General features: G+C 41.4%; 2 protein-coding genes across 3 annotated transcripts in view; one reads left to right on the top strand and one right to left on the bottom strand.

The window, feature by feature from the left end:
• LOC124254547 lies at nucleotides 1-26,990 on the bottom strand. Of its 2 annotated transcripts, none has more exons than XM_046688361.1 (4): nucleotides 26,927-26,990; nucleotides 5,561-6,083; nucleotides 3,350-3,504; nucleotides 1-824 (listed from the first exon to the last, which is right to left on the bottom strand). In XM_046688361.1, exons 2-4 carry the CDS (start codon nucleotides 6,060-6,062, stop codon nucleotides 291-293), a joined length of 1,191 nt encoding a protein of 396 aa, XP_046544317.1. In that variant the 5' UTR covers nucleotides 6,063-6,083; nucleotides 26,927-26,990; the 3' UTR covers nucleotides 1-290. The 2 variants fall into 2 exon arrangements, with proteins under 2 accessions (XP_046544317.1, XP_046544318.1); XM_046688362.1 differs by lacking the exon at nucleotides 26,927-26,990 and adding an exon at nucleotides 7,814-7,848.
• The window catches only part of LOC124254531 (usherin-like), a 133,108-nt gene continuing 128,285 nt past the window's right edge, over nucleotides 22,797-27,619 (top strand). The window contains 1 exon segment of the mRNA XM_046688345.1: nucleotides 22,797-23,202. The gene's annotated coding sequence lies outside the window, so the exon portion shown is untranslated.

Below are 27,619 nucleotides of genomic sequence, written 5' to 3'. Positions count from 1 at the left end.
TGACAGAAGAGACAAGGGTGTTGCATTAAGATAGACAAGGTAGGATGTGACAGGAGAGACAAGAATGTTGCATCAAGATAGACAAGGTAGGGTGTGACAGAAGAGACAAGGGTGTTGCATCAAGATAGACAAGGTAGGGTGTGACAGAAGAGACAAGGGTGTTGCATCAAGATAGATAAGATAGGATGTGACAGAAGAGACAAGGGTGTTGCATCAAGATAGACAAGGTAGGATGTGACAGAAGAGACAAGGGTGTTGCATCAAGATAGATAAGATAGGATGTGACAGGCTCAGTTTGCAGAGGACAGAATCGGCCCAAGGTAACGAATCATAAAATCTTCTTCTGCCATGTTTTGGAAGACTGCAGTGTCAGTGCCACTTTGCAGGAAATGGTTGCCATGGAAATCTGCAGTTGTCAAGAGAACAGAGGCGGTACCATCTTTGACACATGCTATGAACTTTGCCTGATACTGTTTCTGGGGGTACACAATACTGTCATAGATCTTGTACTCTATCAGTAACTGATCTTTGGCGTGGAACTTCTGCATTGCGTCTCTCTTGATGTCTGGTAGCTTCCCCCCATTGAACTGCAGGGGTACACAGAGTGCCCCAATTGTTGCCGTGAAGCGATGATTCAGATACAGTCGGCAAATATCAGCAAGTCTGCCAGAGTCCAAACGTGGGGTGACAATGTAAACGACACATTTATCGTCCTGGAACCAGAGGTTGAGGAGTGACTTCCATACCCGGTACAGGACTTGGCCCTCTAAAACACAGCCTGCTCTCAGTCTCTCCATCTGCATCTCTACTTCCCGCTCAGGCATCTTAAACATACACAAGAAGTATATGGACTGTGATTCTGAAGCCTGCTCAAAGCACATCTCCCTGCATGTTGAAAAACTCAACGTACTCTTTTCCTTATCCATTGCCTTCTTTTCAACTCACCAGTAATCCACTCTTCCTATATCTCCCACCACCTACATCTCAACCCACCAATAATCCACTCTTCCAATATCTCCCACCACCTACAGCTCAACCCACCAGTAATCCATTCTTCCAATATCTCCCATCACCTACAGCTCAACCCACCAGTCATCCATTCTTCCAATATCTCCCATCACCTACAGCTCAACCCACCAATAATCCACTCTTCCAATATCTCCCACCACCTACATCTCAACCCACCAGTAATCCATTCTTCCAATATCTTCCACCACCTACAGCTCAACCCACCAATAATCCACTCTTCCAATATCTCCCACCACCTACAGCTCAACCCACCAGTAATCCATTCTTCCTATATCTCCCATCACCTACAGCTCAACCCACCAGTAATCCACTCTTCCAATATCTCCCACCACCTACAGCTCAACCCACCAGTAATCCACTCTTCCAATATCTCCCACCACCTACAGCTCAACCCACCAATAATCCACTCTTCCAATATCTCCCATCACCTACAGCTCAACCCACCAGTAATCCACTCTTCCAATATCTCCCACCACCTACAGCTCAACCCACCAGTAATCCATTCTTCCAATATCTTCCACCACCTACAGCTCAACCCACCAGTAATCCACTCTTCCAATATTTCCCACCACCTACATCTCAACCCACCAGTAATCCATTCTTCCAATATCTCCCACCACCTACAGCTCAACCCACCAGTAATCCATTCTTCCAATATCTCCCACCACCTACAGCTCAACCCACCAGTAATCCACTCTTCCAATATCTCCAACCACATACAGCTCAACCCACCAGTAATCCACTCTTCCAATATATCTCACCACCTACAGCTCAACCCACCAGTAATCCACTCTTCCAATATCTCCCATCACCTACAGCTCAACCCACCAGTAATCCACTCTTCCAATATCTCCCATCACCTACAGCTCAACCCACAAGTAATCCACTCTTCCAATATCTCCCATCACCTACAGCTCAACCCACCAGTAATCCACTCTTCCAATATCTCCCACCACCTACAGCTTAACCCACCAGTAATCCACTCTTCCAATATCTCCCACCACCTATAGCTCAACCCACCAGTAATCCACTCTTCCAATATCTTCCATCACCTACAGCTCAACCCACCAGTAACCCACTCTTCCAATATCTCCCACCACCTACAGCTCAACCCACCAATAATCCACTCTTCCAATATATCCCACCACCTACAGCTCAACCCACTGTGATCTATGCTTCCAATATCTAAACCACCTACAGCTCAACCCACTGCGATCTTCTCTTCCTCTTCAACTGTCTCCATCACTTCCAGCCTCACCATCCAGTAATCCAGGCAAAAATCCTGACTTTCGATTCATCTACTAATTTTTTAAGTAACTAAGGGACCGTTCATAATTGATGGCTAGGGGGGTGATGATGATTTTAAGGGGGGGTCACCTGTTTTGTTCACTTACTTTGTACAAAAATGGGTGGGTGTCTGATAATGATTTTAAGGGGGGGTCACCCATTTTGTTCTGGCGAAGTAGGGGGTCACCGATTTTGTACACATGTAATAGTGCTGGTATTGGCATACAACCTGCGGTACGATACATCACGTTGCTAAAAGTTTTGTCACAACGATATATTGCCAAAGTATCGTGCACTGAAGCTGCGATACGATACGAATCCCGATATATTGGTGACGATACGATACACATCACGATACTAAAATATTTAATTCTAACACCAATTATAAAACACCTGAATATCAAAACAAAACCATTTTAAAGTATTTGTTCAAATTCCACCAGCGTATTTCAATGTTCATTAGGAAACAAGATAATTAAGTTTATACATGGACTTTTTAAATGTTAATAACATGCGAGCGCTATGTCTGACACAGTTCTTGACGCAAGAATTTCTGAGAAAACATTTACTTATGAAGGGAAAATAAGTAAGCAAACATTTTAATCATCAAACAAAAGTGAGTCTTTTTTCTGGACAGATATCGCGATTCGGCAATATTCAAAGTGAAACATCGATGTATCATTGCCCATTTGAAGCATTGTATCGGGATATACGACAATTTAAAACTTTGTCTCGATCCACTGTATTGGCGGCCCATGGATTGATGTATCGATGGGTATCGATGAATCGTCACACCACTAACATGTACTAGGGGGTTGTCATTGATTGTGTACATGACAGGGGTCACCTTACTTTGTACATAAATTTTAGAGGGGGCATTTACATTGTACATCTCCGAATAAATCATGATCACCCCCCATAGCCATAAATTATAAGGTCCCTAATTGAGTTCAATTGATAATGTAACCTAAAGAATTCTCAGCTCTATTTGACTTAAATAATCACATTTAAGACTGTCACATAATCAGCTTACCACTTCAGGGTCGGAGTGAATGTACTGATGTTCGTCACTGAGCATGTCAGGAAGTTGGGGTTTGACCTTCCTGTCCAGTTCTTGTCTCTGAACTTCCCCATCATACATCACATTCACTTCCTTTCTCAGCGCCTCATCCGGCCAGCTTGCCTTGTCTGTAACACAACTCCTCATATCAGATTCATAACTCTTCATTTCAATACACTAATGCATGCACTACAGTTCACATGCAGAGTTACATCCCCTACCCATGACAGGATTCACTGATAATGGATTTGAAGGAGGCCTATATAGTATGCATAATAACTCAAACAAGACCATCTGGAAGGTTACTAAGGTTTCTGGCCAAAACTGGTTCTAGACAAATGAGTTCCACTCTACTTCAGTGACAAGTATAATTTATATTACATTTTTGACAGATAAGATTGCATATTTTCTACTCACCACTTCTTGTAAATACTTCCCACTTATTACAAGACATACACACAATGAACTAGAGGTGGTACTGCCGTTGGTTATTTGTTTGCATTTATCTGGAAGCTTCATGGTGAACACAGTCTGATCCCAATAGTCACAAGAGTTACCCCCCTTTAGCTGACAAGACACACAAACACGTGAAGGATGGAATCGAAGGAATATGTGATGCTTGGCAACATGTCATATAAAGCCATGCAGCAATCTTGTTCAAAAGAGGAAAGTAACTGAAAGTTGCTAAATGCTGTGTCATCAAGTTTCAATCCCCACAAAAAGTGGAGGTTAAATAACTGAAAGAGGCACCTCAATTTTCAAAAGTGAGACAAATCATACTTAATAAACTGCTTCCATACAACTTTCAGTATATACTAAAGAAGTACTATAATTTTGCTAAATAGAATCAACTTTACTCAAAATACCCTCTAATTTAATGGTTAAGTGATTCCAAATACAGATGATGAACTATCACCCCACATATATCCCTTTCAAGTTTACCATCACAAAAATGTATATCCTTTATTAAAACTATGGTTTGCAGTGAAAGAAACTTCAATGAAAAGTAACATAAAATATTTCCTCTCCTCCATATCACCCTGAATTCATCTATTGCAAGCCAGTGCTACTCTCTTAACCAATTCCAATTCTTTTAAACAAAATTCCTTCAGCTATTCTATACTGAATAGAACCATAACAACATATTAATCTATAGAAGAACATCACAGATTTCCAGTCATGAATGATGATGATCATGATGATGATGATGACGACAACAATGATGACAATGGTGATGATGTCAATGGTGATGATATCAATGGTGATGATGGTGATGATGTCAGTGGTGATGATGGTGATGATGTCAATGGTGATGATATCAATGGTGATGATGTCAGTGGTGATGATGGTGATGTCAATGGTGATGATGAGTCAATGGTGATGATGTCAATGGCGATGATGGTGATGATGTCAATGGTGATGTCAGTGGTGATGATGGTGATGATTATGATGATGTCAATGGTGATGATGGTGATGATGTGAATGGCGATGATGGTGATGTGAATGGCGATGATGGTGATGATGTTGAATGGCGATGATGATGATGATGTCAATGGCGATGATGTTGATGATGATGATGTCAATGGTGATGATGTCAATGGTGATGATATCAATGGTGATGATGTCAGTGGTGATGATGGTGATGTCAATGGTGATGATGATGGTGATGATGATGATGTCAATGGTGATGATGTCAATGGCGATGATGGTGATGATGTCAGTGGTGATGATGGTGATGATTATGATGATGTCAATGGTGATGATGGTGATGATGTCAATGGCAATGATGGTGATTATGTCAATGGCGATGATGGTAATGATGTGAATGGCGATGATGATGATGTCAATGGTGATGATGGTGATGAAGTCAATGGCTATGATGGTGATGATGTCAATGGCGATGATGGTGATGTCAATGGCAATGATGGTGATGATGTCAATGGTGATGATGGTGATGTCAATGGTGATGATGGTGATGATGTCAATGGCGATGATGATGAGGAGGAGGAGGAGGAGGAAGTTACTGAGATTGAAGTGTTTGTTAAGTAAATAGGAAAGAGTACAAAGGAAAGTGTACTTCAACACTGCAGAAGAAGCACATGACAACCAACTGGTGGAGTCCCATATGGATGAGTAAAATTTAAAAATGAAACATATATTAAAAAACTGCAAAATGTCACCTACACTGCTCCTTCATGTGATGCTTCTCCCGCTTCCATCTGGACTCCTCGGAATCCGTGAACGTGGATCTCAGTGGCTGAGGGTGATCTATTTGGGACACATAAGCAGCCATGAGTCCTCTAAACCGGTCCACAAACCACTCCAAGGCATATGTCCCTGTGATCTGCAGTGTCCCTGACGACATGAACACCGCCACCTTCACACCATCAACGCTGAGGACCACCCTGTCCTCGCCTGATCTCCCACTCCCATACAGCTTCCTGTACGGGAAATGCTGCATTGGGTAGTTGTTCTGGTGCTGGAGGACCTTGATCCAGAAGATGGCAAGCAGCGTGGATCCCGATTTGCGTACATGTCTAATGGATACTTTTGAAGCCTCGGCTAAATACAGATATACTCTCTCCCCAGTTTTCGTTGCTACAAAGTTGCGGATGTCCCTCTCTATTGCTGGTTCATCCATGTTGTGACTTTCTTCTTGCGTGCCTGTCTCCACTGTAGCCGCCATAGTTGGAGGTCACTGATGCTGCTGCAGATATACAAAATGGAGGTTTACATTAGGTACCCTTCATAATTTATGGATAGGGGGGTGATGATGATTTTTATGGAGAAGCATGTACAATGTGAATGCCCCCCCCTAAAATTTATGTATAGAGTAAGTGACCCCCCCACACACACACCCTTTATGTTATGTACAAAATCAATGACCCCACCCTCCCATAATCCCATAATTTTTTAATATTTTTATGTACAAAATTTATGCCCCCACCTCCCTCCCCAGAACAAAATGGGTGGCGTCCCCTTAAAATCATCATCACCCTGCCTAGCCATAGATTAGTACAGTCCCTTAGTGTTCTTTAGGAGATAAACATGCTCAGTTTCAAGTGTAAAGCAAAGTTCCTTTAGATTTAAATCTCTCTTACAGAATTTGTTCTACTTTAGATTTAAATCTTGTCTTACAGAATTTGGATATGAACATCACAGCTTGGATAATAAAGTAGAGAACAATATTTGTCACCTCTGTATGGCGTCCCCTTTACTCACCTGTGATTCTGATCTGAATCATCAATGCAGGAATGAGCAGTGTGAAGTCATAAATATTAGAGAACAATCACTCTGGACCAGTGTTTCAACTTCCTCTTAGGGAACCGATGACATGTCCCCTTTCATATTTCCTTGTGGAGTAGCAGTGTACCACATATTCAATGCAGGAGGTGTGAAGTAAATTAATGTTACAGTATATGCAGCCATCCACTTTGTCTAAGGAAAACATTGATGTTTCTTGAACACAAAATATGTTTGTCTGTTGTTAAATACTGCACTCAACAATATTCCAGCTGTGTGCCTGCATTCTGTAAAATAACCAAGTTTAGACCAGCCAATCCAGTGATTGACATCATAAGCACCTATCTAGGTAGTAGATACAAATACATGCATCACCCTAAACTGGGTGTCACATCTTAAAACAAACATGATTTTTAGTTTAAAACCATTCACCTTGACTCATTATCTTTGCAAAAAGACAACATGTCATGTTCAATTTTGTCATGGTAGAATTGAGATAAACATAGTGTGCTGTGGATTTGGTTCCAAAATAAATTTGGGGCCATTTAATATGTAGATAATAGATATTTCTATTGAAATACAGTGAGTTTTTCTCCTAATTCAATGGCATAATTTCATTTCCAGATAACATGTTGTGAGCCACATGAGCAGAACGTACATAAAGAGCCTTTAAACAGAAGGCAAAAATGTCTGACTCACGGCAGTATTTATTTTTGTCCAGAAACAGTTATTGCCTTTGAAGATCCTGAAAAAATAACTTGTCCGAAATAATAAGTATATAAGGAACATATACACTACCCTGGTCCACAAAAGCTATTATATATTTTATAATATAAAGTATAGATGAATCCTCGTAACTTCTTAGGTCAGAAGACGACCCCCTGGGATAAGCAGCAACATGTTAATGCGGCGAACATAATGATGACAACATTTAATTCCGTTAACTCCATTATATTTTCCAGCGATGGACCAGTGCAATAATATTGACGCCGGTCACCTTCCGGTTGTTAATGTAAACAAAGATGACAAAGTCGTTGCTATGCATAACGGAATGAGCAGGTGATAACTCCAGCATAGTAACGGAGACCTCTAAATACACTGATTAGAGACATGTCGCTTTGTTAACATTCAGTAAAAGCTAAGATATTTACACACGAACTGAGTGTCAGACAATGAAACAAAACCTCATCTCACCTGGGCTTTGTTGGCCGACATTCGTCCCAAATAATAATGAAGGGAAGTAACTCGAGGTCAAACCTAAAACAATAGTTACGATTCATGTACAGTTCTGTGGCTCTGCAGTTGAGCGGTTCGAGCCTACTGTTTTCCTACATTTGCGCATTGTCGGTTTTGGTTATCGTCTACACCCTTCTTTATAGCCAGTTATAACAGTCGACAATATTTAAGTCTTATACAACCTATTGTCTGTAGGGCATCACATCTAAAAGCAACTTTGTATACATATACAGTATAGTGCACAAGTTGTTTTCGACTGCATTCAGGAAACACTTTGTTCTAATATGTATTGCGCATTTGTCACTTTTAATCACAGTGTATAACATTATATAATACTCGTATTACTTTATCCACGGATGAATGATTTCGTGTTAAAAAATATGTAACATATAATGTAAGAAAATCTTATATTCCATAAAAAAATCATACATTCCACGCATTGTTGAAAAAAGGATTCCTGCCAGGAAAAATACATTGTTGCAAAATGTGTTGTTTCGCTGTTGCTTTTGTTGTTTTGCTATTTTGATTTATTTTTTTAATTTCATAGATTTAATGAACAACATCTGAAAAACTGTAGCTGAAAATGAATTCTCCACAAAACATCCCAGCAAATGATTAGTATATTTTTAAAAGTAATGCGAGTAGTTAGTAGTTAATTTCCAGTGTTTCGGTCCCTTTGTGCGGTAGCATAGCGGTTAATGCGTCCACACGTCACGCCTGAGGCCCGGATTCGAACCCACGCCGTGCTATTGCTGGAATAATGCTAAAGGCGGTCGAAAACCCAACTCATTCACTTCCTGTTCATCCACATAATAGAACCCTGGATAAACATGGAGCTAAACAAATCTCTGGTGATGTTGTATTCCATGCATACTAACAAGTACCACCTTTTAACGTATGTTGGTATTAATCAGAGGACAGGTTGGCCATAACATGTACCTGTGTTCAGAGATACCTCAACCTGATGCAACGTGTGAAACACTAGCCTTGGTCTCTTGACATCGGATCTATCAAGGCTTTCCGTCAGGAGTGAGTGAGTTTAGTTATACGCCGCTTTTAGCAATATTCCAGCAATGTCACGGCGGGGGACACCAGAAATGGGCTTCACACATTGTGCCCATGTGTTGAATCGAACCCGGGCCTTCGGCGTGACGAGCGAACGCTTTAACCACTAGGCTACCCCCACCGCCCCTTCCGTTAGGAGAGCGGAAGGTCGATGGTTTGATCACACCAAATGGCATTAAAAGATGGTACTTGTTGTCACCCTGACAATTAAGGGGAGGAGACAATGACTGGATCGGAGTCGGTATGCTGTGTTTGTTTGTTGTTTAACGCCTCACCCAACAATATTCCAGCTATCTGGCGGCGGTCTGCAAATAATCGAGTTTGGACCAGACAATCCAGTGATCACAATCATGAGCATCGATCCGCGCAACTGGGATACGATGACATGTGTCAACCAAGCCAGCGAGCCTGACCACCACGACCCTGTTAGTCGCCTCATACGACATGCACGCCGAAGACCCGGGTTCGATTCCCCACATGGGTACAATGTGTAAAGATAACTTCTAGCGTCCCCCGCTGGATATTGCTGGAATATTGCTAAAAGCGGCGCAAAACCATACTCGCTCACTCACCCACTTTATATTATTTGAAATATGAAAATATCTTCATGATAAATAAATAACCTGACACAGTGTGAATATGTCAATTTCTTTATTGATGTACATGGAAACCGACACCTTTAGACATGACATCTCTGTGCTGTAACCCCATTCGTCAAAATGTGTGGAACGACTTAATATTTAATTGGGCTGGTCTAGGAAGAATCCCGGCCGTAATCTTCATTGATCTTCATTTTCTTCTTATTTCTTGTTTAACGCCGCACTCAGCAATATTCCAGCTATATGGTGGCGGTCTGTTTATAATCGAGTCTGAACCAGACAATTCAGTGATCAACAGCATGAGCATCGATCTACGGAACTGGGATACAATGACATATCTCAACAAAGTCAGCGAGCCTGAACACCCGGTCCCGTTAGTCGCCTCTTACGACAAGCATCGGTTACTGAAGATCAATTCTAACCCGGATCTTCACGGGTCCGACACTGATAAGTCTATACTGAGTGTTCTGAGTGTTCTGGACCCGTGGAGATCCGGGGTAGAATAGGTCTTCAAGATAAAGGCGACTATGCTTGTCGTAAGAGGCGACTAACGGGGTCGAGTGGTCAGTTTCGCTGACTTGGTTGACACATGCTATCGGTTCCCAGTTGCGCAAATCGATGCTCATGCTGTTGATCACTGGATTATCTGGTCCAGACTCGATTATTTACAGACCGCCGCCATATAGTGGATATTGCTGAGTGCGGCGTAAAACTAAACTCACTCACTCTAAGTGTTCTGCATGTAGGACGTCAGCATCATTATAGCTTATCACATATATCCTACAAATCCTAAACATGGTTAGACCCTAAACGCGTCAAAATTACGAGGCAAGGAACGTTTGAGTAAAGCATCTAAACAAATTTTCAACATGGGCGTTGGGGGAATCTTTCTAGTAGTTACTACAAGAAAAACATGAGTAAAATATGTGAAGCCCATTCATTGTGTCTTCTCGCGTGATAGTTCTGGAATGGAAGCGGAAACTAACCTCACTTACCCGATATTTAACGGGATCATCTATTATCCGCTTATCAAATAAAGCACATGAACAAAAGCAGCTTTCGAAAAATCCCCTAACAGTTAGACACTGAAATAAGCCTAGGGTGCAACATAGCTCAGCGATATCGATACAACATTTGTAGATGTAAATATATTAACACGTGGGAGTACCCTGACATGCTGGTTGTTAATCTGACACGTTGGTACAATCTGCTTAGGGAATATAATGAACAGTCTCTTACCGCTTTTTCCGACACATGCATAAGACTTGGTTTTCAATAATTTTGTTTTACCTTGTTTACGGAACAACCGAGCCCCAGTCTCACACACATGCCAAAAATTCCTCCGATCAGAAATGTTTCGATTTAGAAACAGTCGAATAGATTTCGAAATAGGAAGGTAAGTAACTCTTCATTCAATTCTCACACCTAATTTCAAAAAAAATATGTATCATATTCGACGTATTATACAATAAGCGTCCTCTGACCAACTTCTGGAGCATGGAAGAAGTAATCTATATACATATATATGTATTTATATGCGTCCCATTTTGCGAAATGTAGATGACAGAGGGTATTTCCTTGTGTACATGATACACATTATTTACAGACATGATACACATTATTTACAGATACACATTATTTACAGATACACATTATTTACAGATACACATTATTTACAGATACACATTATTTAGATATACACATTATTTACAGATACACATTATTTACAGATACACATTATTTACAGATACACATTATTTACACATTATTTACAGATACACATTATTTACAGATACACATTATTTAGATACACATTATTTACATATACACATTATTTACAGATACACATTATTTACAGATACACATTATTTACATATACACATTATTTACAGATACACATTATTTACAGATACACATTATTTACAGATACACATTATTTACAGATACACATTATTTACAGATACACATTATTTACAGATACACATTATTTACAGATACACATTATTTACAGATACACATTATTTAGATACACATTATTTACAGATACACATTATTTACAGATACACATTATTTACAGATACACATTATTTACATATACACATTATTTACATATACACATTATTTACAGATACACATTATTTACAGATACACATTATTTACAGATACACATTATTTACATATACACATTATTTACACATTATTTACAGATACACATTATTTACATATACACATTATTTACAGATACATTATTTACAGATACACATTATTTACATATACACATTATTTACAGATACACATTATTTACAGATACACATTATTTACAGATACACATTATTTACAGAAAAGAGCATGGCAAACTCGATATCCATTTTCATAAATATCATAAAAATGTTTTGTTCCCTCCATATCTGAACAACTAGATAAAAAATTGATTGTTCACTCTCACAAGTACTTTGTGAATTTAACTATAATTCAATATGGTAAAATATGTAAGGGCGACAAATAGTATTTATAATGTTGTGCTTTACCTGTTCTAATGATGTCCTTAATAAGGTAAATGGAACAGTATAATCTTTTTAACAGAAACATACATAGAAACATTGTAACATATGTCCTTGTTCAGGGTTGTCGATTTCATATCATACACCCGTCAGCATGTACTTATAATTACAAACGACAATGAAAAGGCAAAGATCTTTGTGCACAATGCATACACTCGAGTCACAGCCTGGTGAAAGCATTTCATGTCCGTCAACGTATGTCTCGTGCAGTATAGCAAATATTGCCTCGCTATATATGTGTGTGTGCGTGCGTGCGTGCGTGAGTGAGAGAGAGAGAGAGAGAGAAGTGTGTGTGTGTGTGTGTGTGTGCGTGCGTGCGTGCGCGCGCTACAAGGAGTTCTGGCTAGGTACATATACTTTCTCCGAAAGAATTTTTTGTCAAACCCGGAACGTTCGGTTGCCTTTGAAATTTGAGAAAGTGGGGATGTGTTTTAAACTAGAGAACATACTTGTAATTGAATAGGGTTTGCCCGGCCCCTCTATCCTCCTACACGCTGAAAGTATATTGGCGAAACAATTGATAAAGTAGGAGTATTCAAAGCTGGAGCGTGCATATTTCCAGCTATTCCAAGGCGCAAGTAAATAATCAAACTAGTGACCGAAATCATGAGCAACGACTCTCGCAGTACGAGGATGACCTGCGACCAGTCACATGGCGTCCCTACTTCATGACCAGGGTAGCAGAGACCATTCTTCCATGAATTTCCACTGGGTACAACTTCCCACTGAGGTTCGGTTGATGTCCATTAAGATTTGTTTCAAAGTCTTTTGTACAGGAACCATTTTGCACGATCAAGCACCGCTGCCATGTCGAACTACGCCACAGTAAACAGATGCAGTGGATCCAAGATAGATATGAATGTATAGTTAGTATGTAGATAGGCAGGCTTTAAAGATGAACCAGGTTTGGACCTATTGGCAGTACTGGTATCTATGCTTCAAATCATTCACAACCCGCGTGGTGTGTCTGGAAACAAATGAGTCGTCTAGATCAATTGGGTAGGTCTAGATTACCAACACTACAGAGCCAGAAGGTTCTTCTTCGACACAACCTCGACCATGACCAGACACTGTCCCGGAACCATCGAACGAAATCTCTCTGCGAATCATCAGAAAATGTCTACAAATACTCAAGTACAAAAGAAACATTACAAGTGTATTCCACAATAGCAACATATATATAAACAATGTAAAATGAAGAATAGAGATGAAGCGTTAATGACATTAAGCGATGGGTGCTGATTTAGCCCGAGTGAAGTCCAACAAAGATTTCCGATGCTTTCTTCTCGCCATTGCAACATCTTCCATATTGGTAACCGGTTGGTCGGCTTCACGAAATTTGCAAGTCTTTACTCGCGGTTTGGGGGCTTGTTCACTCACAATATTCCGCGACACAACTTGACGTCTGCTCCCACTGGCAATGCATTCGAGATTAGACGATATATTATTGGCTTTGTGCATTCTCTCGAACACCTTAGACGTTAGTTCAATGTGGCGTCCATGTTTGGCGCCTTTCTTTGGGTAAAGTGTGGCCCCTCGACCGTCGATGGTAATGACGGGGACTATGAGGGCTTGGTGTTTCAAACACCGCGCCTTCCCGTCCATGGGAAGGACAAGCCGAGGGTCAACCGCCATCTGCTTCAACTCAATATGACGGTTTCTGGCAGACCCGGTAGGAGTTCGAACATTTATTTTGATGAACTCGTTCAGAAGGTCTTCCTTCTCCTTCCAGACTCTTCCAAGCATCCTCCGCTGCATGGCTTCTATCCGGTGGATCTCATCGTGCTGTTTCACCACGAATCTCTTGCTGGTGGACACTGCGTTGAAGTACTTCACCCCGGCCAGCGCCATCCTGTGATTCAGCTGTCACCTCCTCTCACGTAATCCAGCCCAGTCAGATTCCGGCTGTTTAAACCATCTCGCATCGATATTGGAACGTCACGTTGATGCATTAATCTCACAACGTCGGTCTCACCCTCTGAAGAGTCAAGGAACGTAGACTCTTGTGATCAGATGTCCTGAGTCAGTCACGTGTTTGCAGTATCGGGACTGCTCTTGATCTGAATGTTGTGTGCATAGCCAGACTGGTGGCTCACACTGCCGCGACTCAGCTCCCAAACTGACGCAGACGATCAGATTTAGAAGGCCATAATCTGCAGATTTACCTGTTTTGGCCGTCGTCAGCGAGGTAGTAAATTCACACTAAGCCGGTAAGAGGATATGAAGAGAAAAACAAAAGTTCTCCGCCCACTGTTAAACAGGGTGTGTTATACAGAAGAGAGAGATTGTGTGTTATACAGGAGAGAGAGAGAGAGAGAGAGAGAGAGAGAAGAGGAGAAGAGATATCGAAAGAGGCAGTAGAGAAGAGATACAGAGAGAGAAGAGACAGACAGAGAGAGAGAGGGAGACATCGATACAGAGAGAGAGAGAGATAGAGAGAGAGACAGAGAGAGAGAAGAGACAGAGAGACATCGAAGAGGGCGGTAAGAGAGATAGATACAGAGAGAAAGACAGAGAGAGAGAGAGGGAGAGAGAGAGAGGCAGAGAGAGACACACAGAGAGAGACAGAGAGAACCAGAACAAACAATCGTTAAAACTTCGGCACCTTTATTGTTTTTGCTCAATCACATATACACCCTTGACAGCATCGATAGTACGTTTTATCAAAGAGGTGCAGACAGGAGAAAGTCCCGATGAGATTTTATCGTGCATTTTTCTAATTATCATTATACTTTATTAAAGAGGCCAATGTCCCCCCCAAAATTCTTTTATATAATTATTTGCACTCATACGGCTTTACTGAAGTTTGACTGTGTTTTACTTAACCTGTCCATGCAATAACCGAGCTGTCGTGGGACGCCGGTTTGTTTGTTGTATAACTCGGCACTCAGCAATATTCCAGCTATACCAGCTATATATTTATGGTCCGTAAATAATCGAGTCTGGGCCAGACAATCCAGTGATCAACATCGTGAGCATCGGTCGTGGGAGCCGTGCCAGTGAACACCTATCAGAGGGGTACACAAAACCCGCAGTCTAGACTACCAGTTGTCCGACTTCCATTTTTGTGGAAGTCGCGGTAGCTGAGCGGGTTAGGCGGCTGACTTTGTGTGCTGGCGATTAGGTGCCTGACTCTGAGGGTGTGAGTTCGAATCCCGGATGGGGCTCAACTCAAAAAGCACTAGAATTTGTACTTTACTAGGAAAGTAATCCCAAATATAACATATGTTACATCGTGAGCATCGTTCTACGCAATTGGGAACCGATGACATGTGTAACCAAGTCAGCGAGCCTGACCACCCGATCCCGTTTGTCGCCTCTTACGACAAGTATGGGTTACTGAAGGTCAATTCTAACCCAGATGCGTGGGACGAGTGACGGACAATGGTATATTTAGGACCGGTAAAGATGCAGCATGAGGTATTTCGATTTGTGTGGATAACGCGTTTTGATAACGTTAGGACGCAACAGAAATGTGTCCTGTATCTTTAATTTTTGTCCAGCGGTTTAGCCAAGAAAAACACATGCACGCACCACATGACCAATTATGTAAAGACTGACCATTGTAAACCACAAGAATGCACGAACGATTGTAAATACATTACACCACAACTCATACGTCTTGTATTAAGAGACCCGACACGAGCAGACTAGGACCAAATCATGTACACGCCAACGCATGTACCAGGTGCCCGTAGCTGTGAGCTATGGTAATAACGAGACACGTTTATAAGCAAGGTATATCCTCTTATCGGTGATTCAGGATTATTCTTAAAGCACACCTTGTTTAAGAACAACTGCTATTTTGTGAGATAATCCCCATAACAATGCATAAATCGGATATGATTCTATAAATTAGAAATCATTCGTGTTAATCGTTTTGCATAGCCTCATTGTGACCTAGATTGTTTAAGACAAAGCACTTCCGGTGGCTTTATGACGTGTTCTCATATTGTCCACCTGCACTATAAGTGACACGAACCCTTCTGATCGAGACTTTGTTATGTACTAGGAGTGGGTATTGCAGAGAATTTTCATATTGCGATATATTGCGATGCGGAAGCATATATTGCGATATGCATTGCAATATATTGCAAGGATTATCTTTAACAAAAACTACTTATAATCGAGTTAATGCTTGATTATAAAGCAAAAACACAACAAAATCACTATGATTTGATTAACCTTTTATAAAAACTTTTAATCATGACAAAATAAAAATGTAAGTAACATTTGGCACTAATGAAACAGGAAAAAGAACAATTCAAAAAACGTAAATATCCGAAGATTTCCGAGTGTTACGACGTTTTCCGAATGCATGTCAAAATACCGGTTTTCGATCAGCGTATCGCAATACGTATCGTTTTCATGTCTGTACCGGTAAATACCGGTAAACCGGTTAAATTGCGCAGCCCTACTAGAGATAGGTGTTGGCAGCCTTCAAAACTAAAATTTTATATATGTGACTCTATACATACTTGAACATACAGCAAACACAGTACAACCATATAGATTATTATTAGTATTGTTGCTTCCCCATATGCCCCGTTATCATAGGACGAAGTATATTTCCGGCCCGGAGAGTTTACATATAATAGAAAATTGCCGTATATCAAGTGAGTGAGTGAGTGAGTTTAGTTTTACGCCGCTTTTAGAAATATTCCAGCAATATCACGGCGGGGGGACATCAGAAATGGGCTTCACACATTGTGGCTATGTGGGGAATCGAACCCGGGTCCTCGGCGTGACGAGCGAACGCCTTCACCACCATATATCAAGAAATTACGTCAAACCATCATGTAATTATCAGAATATGCAGAATTGGTGCAGAGTATAGATGTCCGACGTCTCTCCTGCTCGGTCCCGCCGTGCGGTCGAGTACCCGATTATTATTCAAAATGGTCAAAGGTCATAGGTTCTCGTTAATTCATGCGTTATTATCATTTGACACAATTACAGAAAAAGCGCACAAACTTTATCAATTGTTAGTAAGCAGTTTATTGGACTATTCATAACAACCAGTGTAAAAGTAACGTATTGCAATTTGACAAATAAATGACCGACATCAGCATATTGAGCCAGTCTTAATCTAGCTGAACACCGCTTCTTTAAATCTGTGCCGTCACAAGATTTGATAGTTGGGTACAGATGGCGTGGTTTACGCAAGTGAGAAACTTTAAAGATCACATATACTCTAGGGGGGGTACAAATACATAAATCACTAATTGGCATCGTTATAAATGAAACCCCGTCATTAAAACTACTCATTTCGATCTTTAATTAACTTAAATCAACCTTTTTAACAACAGTGCACAATTCTCACCCGCGAACGACATTTCAACCAATCAGAGCGGCGCGTCTATGTGACGTCATATGAGGAATAGCTACGATGCAGAATTCATGTACATTTCGTTAAGCGATCTGAACACAAGTAAGATATCGTTTCAGGCTTCCACAACGCTCGCTTCGCACCCACAAATTTAAACATAACCCATTTAGCACGAACTGCAGGGTCCTGTGGAAATCTGTGCATGGTGACACCATCGCCCGACCCCTAGGAGCAATTGACGACAAAGCAACGATTTGGCATGTCTTTGTTGATGTCGAGAAATCATCAAAATGACGAGCTTGCTACACACTTTCTATACAACTAACTGAAAATCCTTCCTCATATGACGTCACTGCAGTGCTCGGGCGACAGAGTTGCGTAACCTGTCTGTGGTTTCGTTGGCGGGCGAGAGTGAAGCAGGCGACTTTTTGGCAACTTTTAGTCGCTCAGTATTAATTAACCACAAGTTTTTAAAGAATGAATTTGGTGTTCCGCATAAGACTAACCACAAATCTTTCACATGTAATAGTTAAAAGAGTACCAAAAAAAAAGTTTATTTGTTCTTTAACATTGCCAGTATATATAGTGGCCACATGAAGGCGATCAAACATGCAGATGTTAGAGGAAGAGATGCTAGGCTCGGGGCTTTTTACAGTTGAGCAAGAACCAAGCTAGCAATAGTGGATTCCCTTTGAGTTATTCACGCAAAGTTGTAGCTAGTAAGTATTGTTTTACGGCGCCATTAGCAATATTCCAGCAATATCCCGGCGGGGACACCTGAAATGGGCTTCACACATTGTACCCCATGGGGAATCGAACCCGGGTCCTCGGCGTGACGAGCGAACACTTTAACCACTAGGCTAACCAACCACCCCACAAAATTTTAGTTTCAAACAACACACACTATACTGAATTCAGGCGAATGTCACACCATATAGGCCCAACGGGACATAACCTTGATGTGACACCTTTGTCACTGGTCATTTCACCACTGGAGTATTAGGTTTGGAGTGGCGACATCTCAGGATTCAGAGGATCTCAGCAGAACCATGTTCCACAAAAAGGGCGTGCCCGATGGACTGGCACATGACAGGGCTGCAGTGACTGCTGTGTATTTAGAAGAAGGATGGCGGTATCAGGGTCCCATCTGAAATCATCTGGGCGCGTGTCGAGTGTTCTGGGCGCGTGTTAAGCGTTCCTGGCGTTGTGTCACCGATAAATATCATCCTGTGGAGGGAAATGATGCACTTCCCGTTAAGAGTGCTTCTGTCTCGGAAGGAAATAGCTCACTTAGAAACATCGGTGACCTATGACATTGTTCACACTTTTGATTGTGTGCCTGTAGTTAGTGGTATACTTGAGTGAGTAGTGTATAACGCTTTTAACAATATACCAGTTAATCACAGCGTTACCACTTGATGTGAAGGAAATTCCCGAAGTGGTGCAGGTCGCACAGTCATGTTTAATTGCTTCCTCGGTGAAAAGCAAAAGTGCAGGTGCTGGCAAGCGTAGAAACACAATAACGTCAAAACAGGAAGTCTAACCCACAAGCACAGGCTACTGACGCATCCAAGGGACACAACTCTGCACAGCGGTGCCTTAGACGACTGGACCGCTCGAACTGTGTGAAATAGAATTAACAAACAATGGTATCTCAATAGACACAACAGACCTCGTATAGGAACGCATGCATATACAAGAGACATCAGCTCCATGACCGTGTTGATTGCATTGGGCGTCTAACTGTCCTACCTGGTTATAATGCCACCCTGGATATAATGCCATATATTCTCCTGGACAAACGGTGGCATTATAACCAGGGTATACTGTATTCTTCTTCTAACTTCTCAAACATGTCCAGTGATTGAAAAGAATTCAACCACCTTACGCTGTGGAGCACTGACTCAGTTCTGCGCATGCTTGACAATTGGTACATCTAAGGTACCATCGTATTTTTTCAGAAATGACTGGATTGTCGTCCCAAGGTATAACGACTCGGACTATGTATCCGCCCATGTCTCACATTCGGCACACCTCGGATAGGCACGTAGTTTTTCAGGAGTGACTGACGAGCTTTAACCGGTCGTTTTTGACTTTGGGTTGACTTCTCAGTCCTCGTCCGCATGCACCACAAGTTGAAATACACGAGATTTTTAAATGAATGAATGGGATTATCCTCCACTTTCTCTACCTGTCTTGACCTGCCGGACTTGCTGACTGAGTGACCATGTTCCTTCATTTCTTTCTGCGTTGTTGTTTCAAGATGGCCGAACCCGAGTTTTCTTCCCCATGTATCATCGTCTCTCTTTGAAGATAATCCCAACCTATTATCTACAACCTTAGAAGGAGTTCTAAACCCCTCACCTGTTGACAATGAACCCTGAACTCCAGAGCTGCACTTCAATGTTTCAATGGATGTGCTGGCTCTGTGATACGGGATAGACGGCAGCGAGTTCTCTGCTGCTGTGAAGGTTTTTGACCGAGTCAGCGTCGGCTCTTCCTTGTTCTCAACAACACTCAGTGCCTCCAAACACAGAGCAATGTTCTTTGACTTATGAAGCAAGGTGCTCGTCCTGGAGTTGGTCTCCAGCTTCCTCCGCGTGTCCGCATCTTCCTGCAGTTGAAAGTACACCTCAGACCCCGCCAGTTCTATCACCGGGGTCACCCGCCTCTGCCACAGTCGTTTCCTCTGATGAAGACTCAGGGTCCTGGGACAGACCCTCCTGGGGGTCCAGCTCCACCTGAGCTAGCTTGACCCGCTCGGAATCTGTAGACTTGGTCTCATGGTGAGGCGTACGTACATTGAGACTGACGAGAGTATCAAACAGTTCCGTCTTCTCCCTGCTAATTCTGGACACCATCTTCAAGCGTTGTAGATCCAGCTTTCTCTCTTCCTCTCGCAACTGCTCTGCTATTTTCTTGTTAGCCGTGTAGGCTCCCAGTACGTTGGTCATTCTGCGGTCAAGGACTACTTGGTCCTTCTTTATCTTCATATATACTGCAGGACTCTCACTCTGATGTGGCTCGTTGTTACTTAGTAAAGGAATGATCTGATTCCCACACTGAAGGGCTAGGATGCCTCAACAGTGTTTATAAGTCACTAAAGAGTTACCAAGCTGTTTTCTATAACCATACCACTACCTCACGGTGTGCCCGTAAACACTGTCCAATCATCGAAAGCAAACTATGTACACACAAACCCAGACAATATGCTTTTGGACTATCAATCCTTCCACATGTTATCGGTTATTAAATGTAGCATGCACGGTAGCACACACCGAGCAAGATAAATATTTGACATACACGTGTCTTAACAGTGGCACACGATTGCATTCACAGAGACAGGACTGGTACTATGTCCCTTTGTCTCGACGTGACGTGATCACACGTCTTAAGTACACAACCGCGGACGACGCTGAGCGGCGGTAAGTGTCCGGGTGGGCAACATTGACAGCTGTCTCTTTGCGACGTTTACAACATATTGCTTCTGATGTTTGCAGTGAAATCAGATATGGCAATCGTGCTGGGATATCAACGACAGACTGATTCTTCTTCAGCGCAGGTACGGCCTAAACCCTGACTTGTAAAAGGTTATGGAAATACCTGTTGTAGTTAGTGCAATATTTGTAATCGTGAATGCGGATTTAGATGTGAATGATGTTTGCCGTTATAAGTAGTGATACGCTTTGGACACTGACGATATGTGTGGGTCCACGAAAAACTTAATTTTAATTCTTGCTTGTTTTGAAGTCGTGTTGTTAACAGAGTCCCATACCATCCATGGAAAGGGCGACAGCGGTATCACTGTATCTGAACAATTAATGTACTCAATGACTTGCATGTCTTCTCTGACATAAAAGGCACAATAATGGGCGCTTTTTTGTATTTCTTCAATGCTACACTCAACATATTCCTAATATATGACCGTGGTCTGCCAGTAATGGCGTCTGGACCAGACACTCCAGTGATTGACATTATGAGCTTTAATCTACGAATGACGTGTGTTACCACTTACCGAGTCTGACTATCCAATCTCTTAACACATTCTAATCCTGTGTTTATGTTTTGTTTGGATTGGATTTTTGTTTACACCCCAATCAGCTATATTCTATCATATGGCGGCGTTCTGGACCAGACGTTCCAGTGATTCACATCATGAGCATCGATTCATGCAGTTGGGATACGATGACATTCATCAACCAAATAAGCCAGCCAGATCACCCGATCCCATCAATATAGTCGCCTCTTCAGACAGGCTCTTCATTAAATGTCCTTTTACTTACAGGTTGACCAGAAACCGATCTGGGCTTCCTTTCACAAAGCACTAAGGTGATCGTAAGTCACTAAGTTAACCTTAGTGCAATGTTAAAGAATGGGAGTTAAGGTTAACCTTAGTAAAGGTTGCTTCGAGAAAGGAGCCCCTGTTCTTTAAGCAGATACCACAGGGTCCTATAGTCCGTTCGGCTCAAAAGCGGACCGATGAATTGCAAGCTAACTCGAAAACTAATAGACATAAAATACTCAATGAAACACTGATCATAATCAAAACGTCAGACCAACTCTGTGAGTTTTTTGCAGAATTTATGTCCTAAAAATAAAAAAGTTGTTTAACAAACTATCATTAAAATATTGACACAGTTCACTATTTGTTACGAGGGAGGAGTGCAGAGAAAGGGACAGCCAGGTGTGCGAGAAAGGATGGAGACGGCACAGCACAGGTTAATGAATCAATAACTTTGTCGGCACTTGTGCACGTGCTTCTCTAACACCTGGCTGTCCCTTTCTCTGCACTCCTCCCTCGTAAGAAATAGTGAACTGTGTCAATATTTTAATGATTGTTTGTTAAACAACTTTTTTAATTTTCGGACATAAATTCTGCCAACAAATGACAGAGTTGGTCTGGTGTTTTGATTAGGATCAGTGTTTCATTGAGTATTATATGTTTATTAGTTTTCGAGTTAGATTGCAATTCATCGGTCCGCTTTTGTGCCAAACGCATATACATATGGGACATTAACGGACAGTATCACGCCACATTCCACGATAAGGCGTGAATCAGAAATTCACGTCGTTGAGGCAGTCCATATAGAGTGGACCGCCAACGGAAATTTTTTCAGCACGGGTCAACTTATTCATGGCAATCTTCCACGTACTTTAATACGTGATGAATTGTACTGTGGTGCATTTGGGACACGTCAGTGGATTTTGAAAGACGACAATAAAAAGGGAGGTAACTCTTGTTGTGTTGATCCTTTTGCGCCCTAACCTTTTCCTACCGTCCCGCATATATTACAAGCTTCTATTCACACGCATTCGAGTGTGAACAGTTTCAAGAGTGTATGATAGCATGCTGGGTGTTCATGTCCTACTTAATGTCATTCAAGTTTTCTCTTTTATTGTATGCCATGTATTGTATATGTGTCTGACACAGACTTTGAGAATAAACAGTATGTAAGAGAGACGGTGGGAACTTACGCTGCTCCGTGACGTACGGGTGGATTTCTAAACTGGACAAGATGACATTCACTTAACTTCATCCATCGCGACCTGTATACACAACAACATCAGTACCCGAGGGGTGCGGGAGGCGAACAGATCCGACGTCTACCTTTCGTTCAGCAAGCCTGGATATTGTCAACACACGTGTCATGATGCACTGAGAATGATATTCAGGTATCGTTTCAGATCTCACTCTGTGGTCGGATTTCATTCACTGTTAATAATATGATATTGTGTACATCTTCCAGTTCTGGTCCACTAAATATATGTCGCTGAAGCCATTGAGGATCCTAGGTAAGTATATGTCCATATACAAGCCTTGCGTGTAGGAGGCGACCATGATTGGGTGGTCAGGGTCGGTGACCTGGCTGATAGCGGGTCATTGATACTTAATTGTGGGGCCGATGCTCATGATATCAATCACTGGGCTGTCTTGTCCAGACTTGAATATTGACAGACCGTTGTTATATGAAATGTGTTGCATTAAACGACAAAAGAAAAAAAATATATGTCACTAACAGAACAATATGATACCCATTCCGTCCAATGTCGTGTCTCAGCTACAGCATACAATCTCGACATGTCATAAACTCGTATTACATTCACTGAATTACAATCTCGACATGTCACTAAACCCTATAACATTTATTGCCGACATGTATATAACTCATTGCCGTATGAGAGTACAGGTCGCCAAGTCGTCTGACACCACGATTTCCTGTATGGAGTTGCATCCCTTGAGCATGTCAAAAATGCGTGATTGTGAGTTCTAATCCCGGTTCGTTCCGTTTATGTTCCCAGGTTTGTCAGCCCCATACCCGGCCGTGCTTTTAGGTTTCACAGAATTTGTAAATGTGTACATCCCTTCAGGCCTAGTAATTCCACATGAAGCTGACAGACCGTGATATCATTTGAATGATGTTCAAAGTAGGGGCGGGGCGGTGGGGTAGCCTAATGGTTAAAGCGTTGGCTCGTCACGCCGAAGACCCGGGTTCGAATCCCCACATGGGTACAATGTGTGAAGCCCATTTCTGGTGTCCCCCGCCGTGATGTTGCTGGAATATTGCTAAAAGCGGCGTAAAACCAAACTCAGTCAGTCAGTCAAAGTAGGGGCGGTTGGGCAGCCTAGTGATCAAAGCGTTCGCTCGTCACGCCGAAGACCCGGGTTCGACTCCCCACATGGGTACAATGTGTAAAGCCCATTTCTGATGTCCCTCGCCGTGATGTTGCTAAAAGCGGCGAAAAAACTAAAGTCACTGTTCAAAGAAGCGTTAAACCCACTCACTCACTTCCGTACAATTTGGGCATTTTACACACGCTTCTGTCATTCAGCACCACACAGTCTCACATATCAAATACATGTTTGTCTTTTATTGTCATCCGATTTCGATATAGCATACACATGTAGCAGGGGTACAGATAAGCTGGATATCTACGTAAATTACGTAGATATTTATGTGACACTTCAATTCCTATTAAGTCTATTGCGTACAAGTATGCTTGAATTTTTGTAAATACATGTACTCAATAACTTTTATCTTACATGCGTCATCACGAAAACAGATAAAATAACTGAGGTATATTAAGATTTTCTATTTCAGCACATGAGCTTGGCAACTTGCAGTCTTTCTTAGCGTTTCTCATATAACAGATCAAACATAAATAACAAACACGTAGACCAACATTTGAACTTTATTATATTTAAACAATTAATGGAAAATGGCAAAATACCCAATTGAGTTTGAGTGAGGTGGGTACAATTTATTTGGTTACTCAAGGAAAATTAAGATACCCAATTGAGATGAACACAAGCGAGTACATAACTCAATGACCCAAAAAGTTATCTGTATCTCTGCATGTATATCAGCTATTGCTATTGGTATTTCCATTCTGTCTCGAAATCTCATATACATGTCACCTATTGCTATTCTATCTTGACGTGTCATATACATCTATCATCCATTGTCAGTTTGTCCCGACATACCTGTATATCATCTAGTACCATCCTATTTCGATGTGTCATTTAACTGTATATCATCTGTTGTCATTCTGTCTCGACATGGCCTATAACTGTATATCATCTAGTACCATCCTATTTCGTTGTGTCACATACCAGTATATCATCCAGTAACATCCTATTTCAATGTCATATAACTGTATATCATCCAGTAACATCCTATTTCAATGTCATATCACTGTATATCATCCAGTAACATCCTATTTCAATGTCATATAACTGTATATCATCCAGTAACATCCTATTTCAATGTCATATAACTGTATATCATCCAGTACCATCCTATTTCAATGTAATATATAGAGAATACTACACGAGGTCTCATTACATACGAATTATACGAAACGAGTGTCCTTCCTATGGTATCTGACCGAGCGAAAGCGAGGTCAGATAACATAGGAAGGTCACGAGTTTCGTATAATTCGTATGTAATGAGACCGAGTGTGGTATTTTATTTATTACCCACGTCTTACATGCATTTAAATTGACAAAATAGCGTATTTTTGTTATGTTTTTGGTTTCAAACCGAAACCGGTTTCATAAAGAGGTTGCGGCAGAGTTTTGTACTGTAGTACAATATTTGCATGACGTCACACTAATGACGTCACTGCTATGGTAACCGACGTCACGATGCATGTTAGTTGTCATCGCCTCGTACAGCCTCCTACAGTAAACTACTCCGTTGCACCTCGTTTCTTGGTTTCCAGTTGCTTCATTCGGCTAACATCACTGGTGGAAACATTGCGTTTATATTTTTCGACAGATATAATGTCTCAGTTCGACTCACAATTAAACAGCGACATGGCAACGTTCGCAATGTTTACATTCCCACAATGCATTTAAGTTGTAGAATGAATGAATTCACGTGTTTGTTATGAATGAAAAAATAGTTACGTCAGAATGTGACCTAATTGAGAGGTCATCGGTTATCCAATCAAATCGTTAGAATTTCAGGTCAAGTCGTTACGACACAGGTCAACGCGATACGACACTCGTGTGACGTACGAGATTAATATGCAACTACCCATACGTTGACCACGTGGGTAATAAAACTGTATATCATCCAGTACCATCCTATTTCAATGTCATATAACTGTATATCATCCAGTACCATCCTATTTCAATGTCATATAACTGTATATCATCCAGTAACATCCTATTTCAATGTCATATGTAGAGATTATTACACTTCATTGAATGGCCGGGGAAAGGACGCTAACGTCTTTATGACGATATCACGATGATTGCTTCAACTGGAAGATTTAGTGGAGAGGGAAGAGGAAGGAAATATGGAAATCGAAACGAAGCAGTATGTTGAAAGTGTTTTTGTATGTTTTCTGAGTTTATTAAATTCATTGAACGTAATATTTGTCTTTGCTGTTTGTCAGATATGGGTTTTTCGGGGTGATATCGGGCAAGATATGAAAAATGAAGTGTAATGATCTTTTTATCAATTAATACCTGCCTAAATTAAGATTTTTTTCAGTTACACGTAGTTTTTTTATATCTTTGTCCATATACACGTTGTTTATTTAAAAATAACTGATACAAGCAGCAAAGACAAATATTCCGTTCAATGAATTTAATAAACTCAGAAAACATACAAATACACTTTCAACATACTGCTTCGTTTCGATTTCCATATTTCCTTCCTCTTCCCTCTCCACGAAATCTTCAAGTTGAAGCAAATGTCGTGATATCTTGATAAAGACGTTTTCGTCGTTTCCCCGGCCATGATCAAAGGATGATCTAACATGACGTCATCACTCTGACGTCATTCTTGATGTCACGTCATTCTATTCAATAACGTTCCGTGACGTCGTGTACAAAATTGACAGGGAAGATATCGATAACTTCCCTCCTCTCAGCGGGCAAGATATGACCGTGCCGATCCTGCTCATATCGGGGTGGCAAACAAGTCCATATCAGGGAAAATATCACTGTATTAAGTGATAAAACTGTATATCGTCCAGTACCGCCCTATTTCGATCTGTCACATACCTGTATATCATCCAGTACCATCCTATTTCGTCACATACCTGTATATTATCCAGTACCGCCCTATTTCAATGTCATAGAACTGTATATCATCCATTGTGAAGCTGTCTGCCGACATATCGTACACTGACACTGTGTACCTAGTGTATCCCTTAATGTTCTCGTTTGTTAACCAGACAAACCAAGTATTGATACAATGAGCACCGTCCCACCTTGTATGGATGTTTGTCTGTTTGTTGTTTAACGCCCCACTCAGCAATATTCCAGCTACATTGCGGCGATATGTAAATAAGCAAATCTGGACCACACAACCCAGTGATCAACATCCTGAGCATTCATCTACACAACTGGGATATGATGACATGTGTCAACCAAGTCTGCGAGCTTGATCACCCGATCCCGTTAGTCGCCTCTTACGACAATCATGGGTTACTGAAGACCAATTCTATCCCGGATTTTCACGGGTCGATGTGTTGACACACAGTTAGCCAGAACACGGAATCTAATCATGAGCAAAAGATCCAAACGTCGCATGTTATTACAAACCTAGGTTGCCAGATGTGTAGCCTACTCTTAATCCCCAAGGGGTAAGGGGGTTAATTAACAGTTGGCACACAATAGACCTTATCCCATACTGTTTGGTATTCATATCCAGTTAGAATGCAGATGCAGTGTCTGTACTCCTGTTATTGCTAG

The sequence above is a fragment of the Haliotis rubra genome, unplaced genomic scaffold (genome assembly GCF_003918875.1).
Source record: "Haliotis rubra isolate DU_JTF1 unplaced genomic scaffold, ASM391887v1 Scf574, whole genome shotgun sequence".
In the NCBI taxonomy this organism is placed as follows: domain Eukaryota; kingdom Metazoa; phylum Mollusca; class Gastropoda; order Lepetellida; family Haliotidae; genus Haliotis; species Haliotis rubra.
This window is presented reverse-complemented; position numbering and strand designations above follow the sequence as displayed.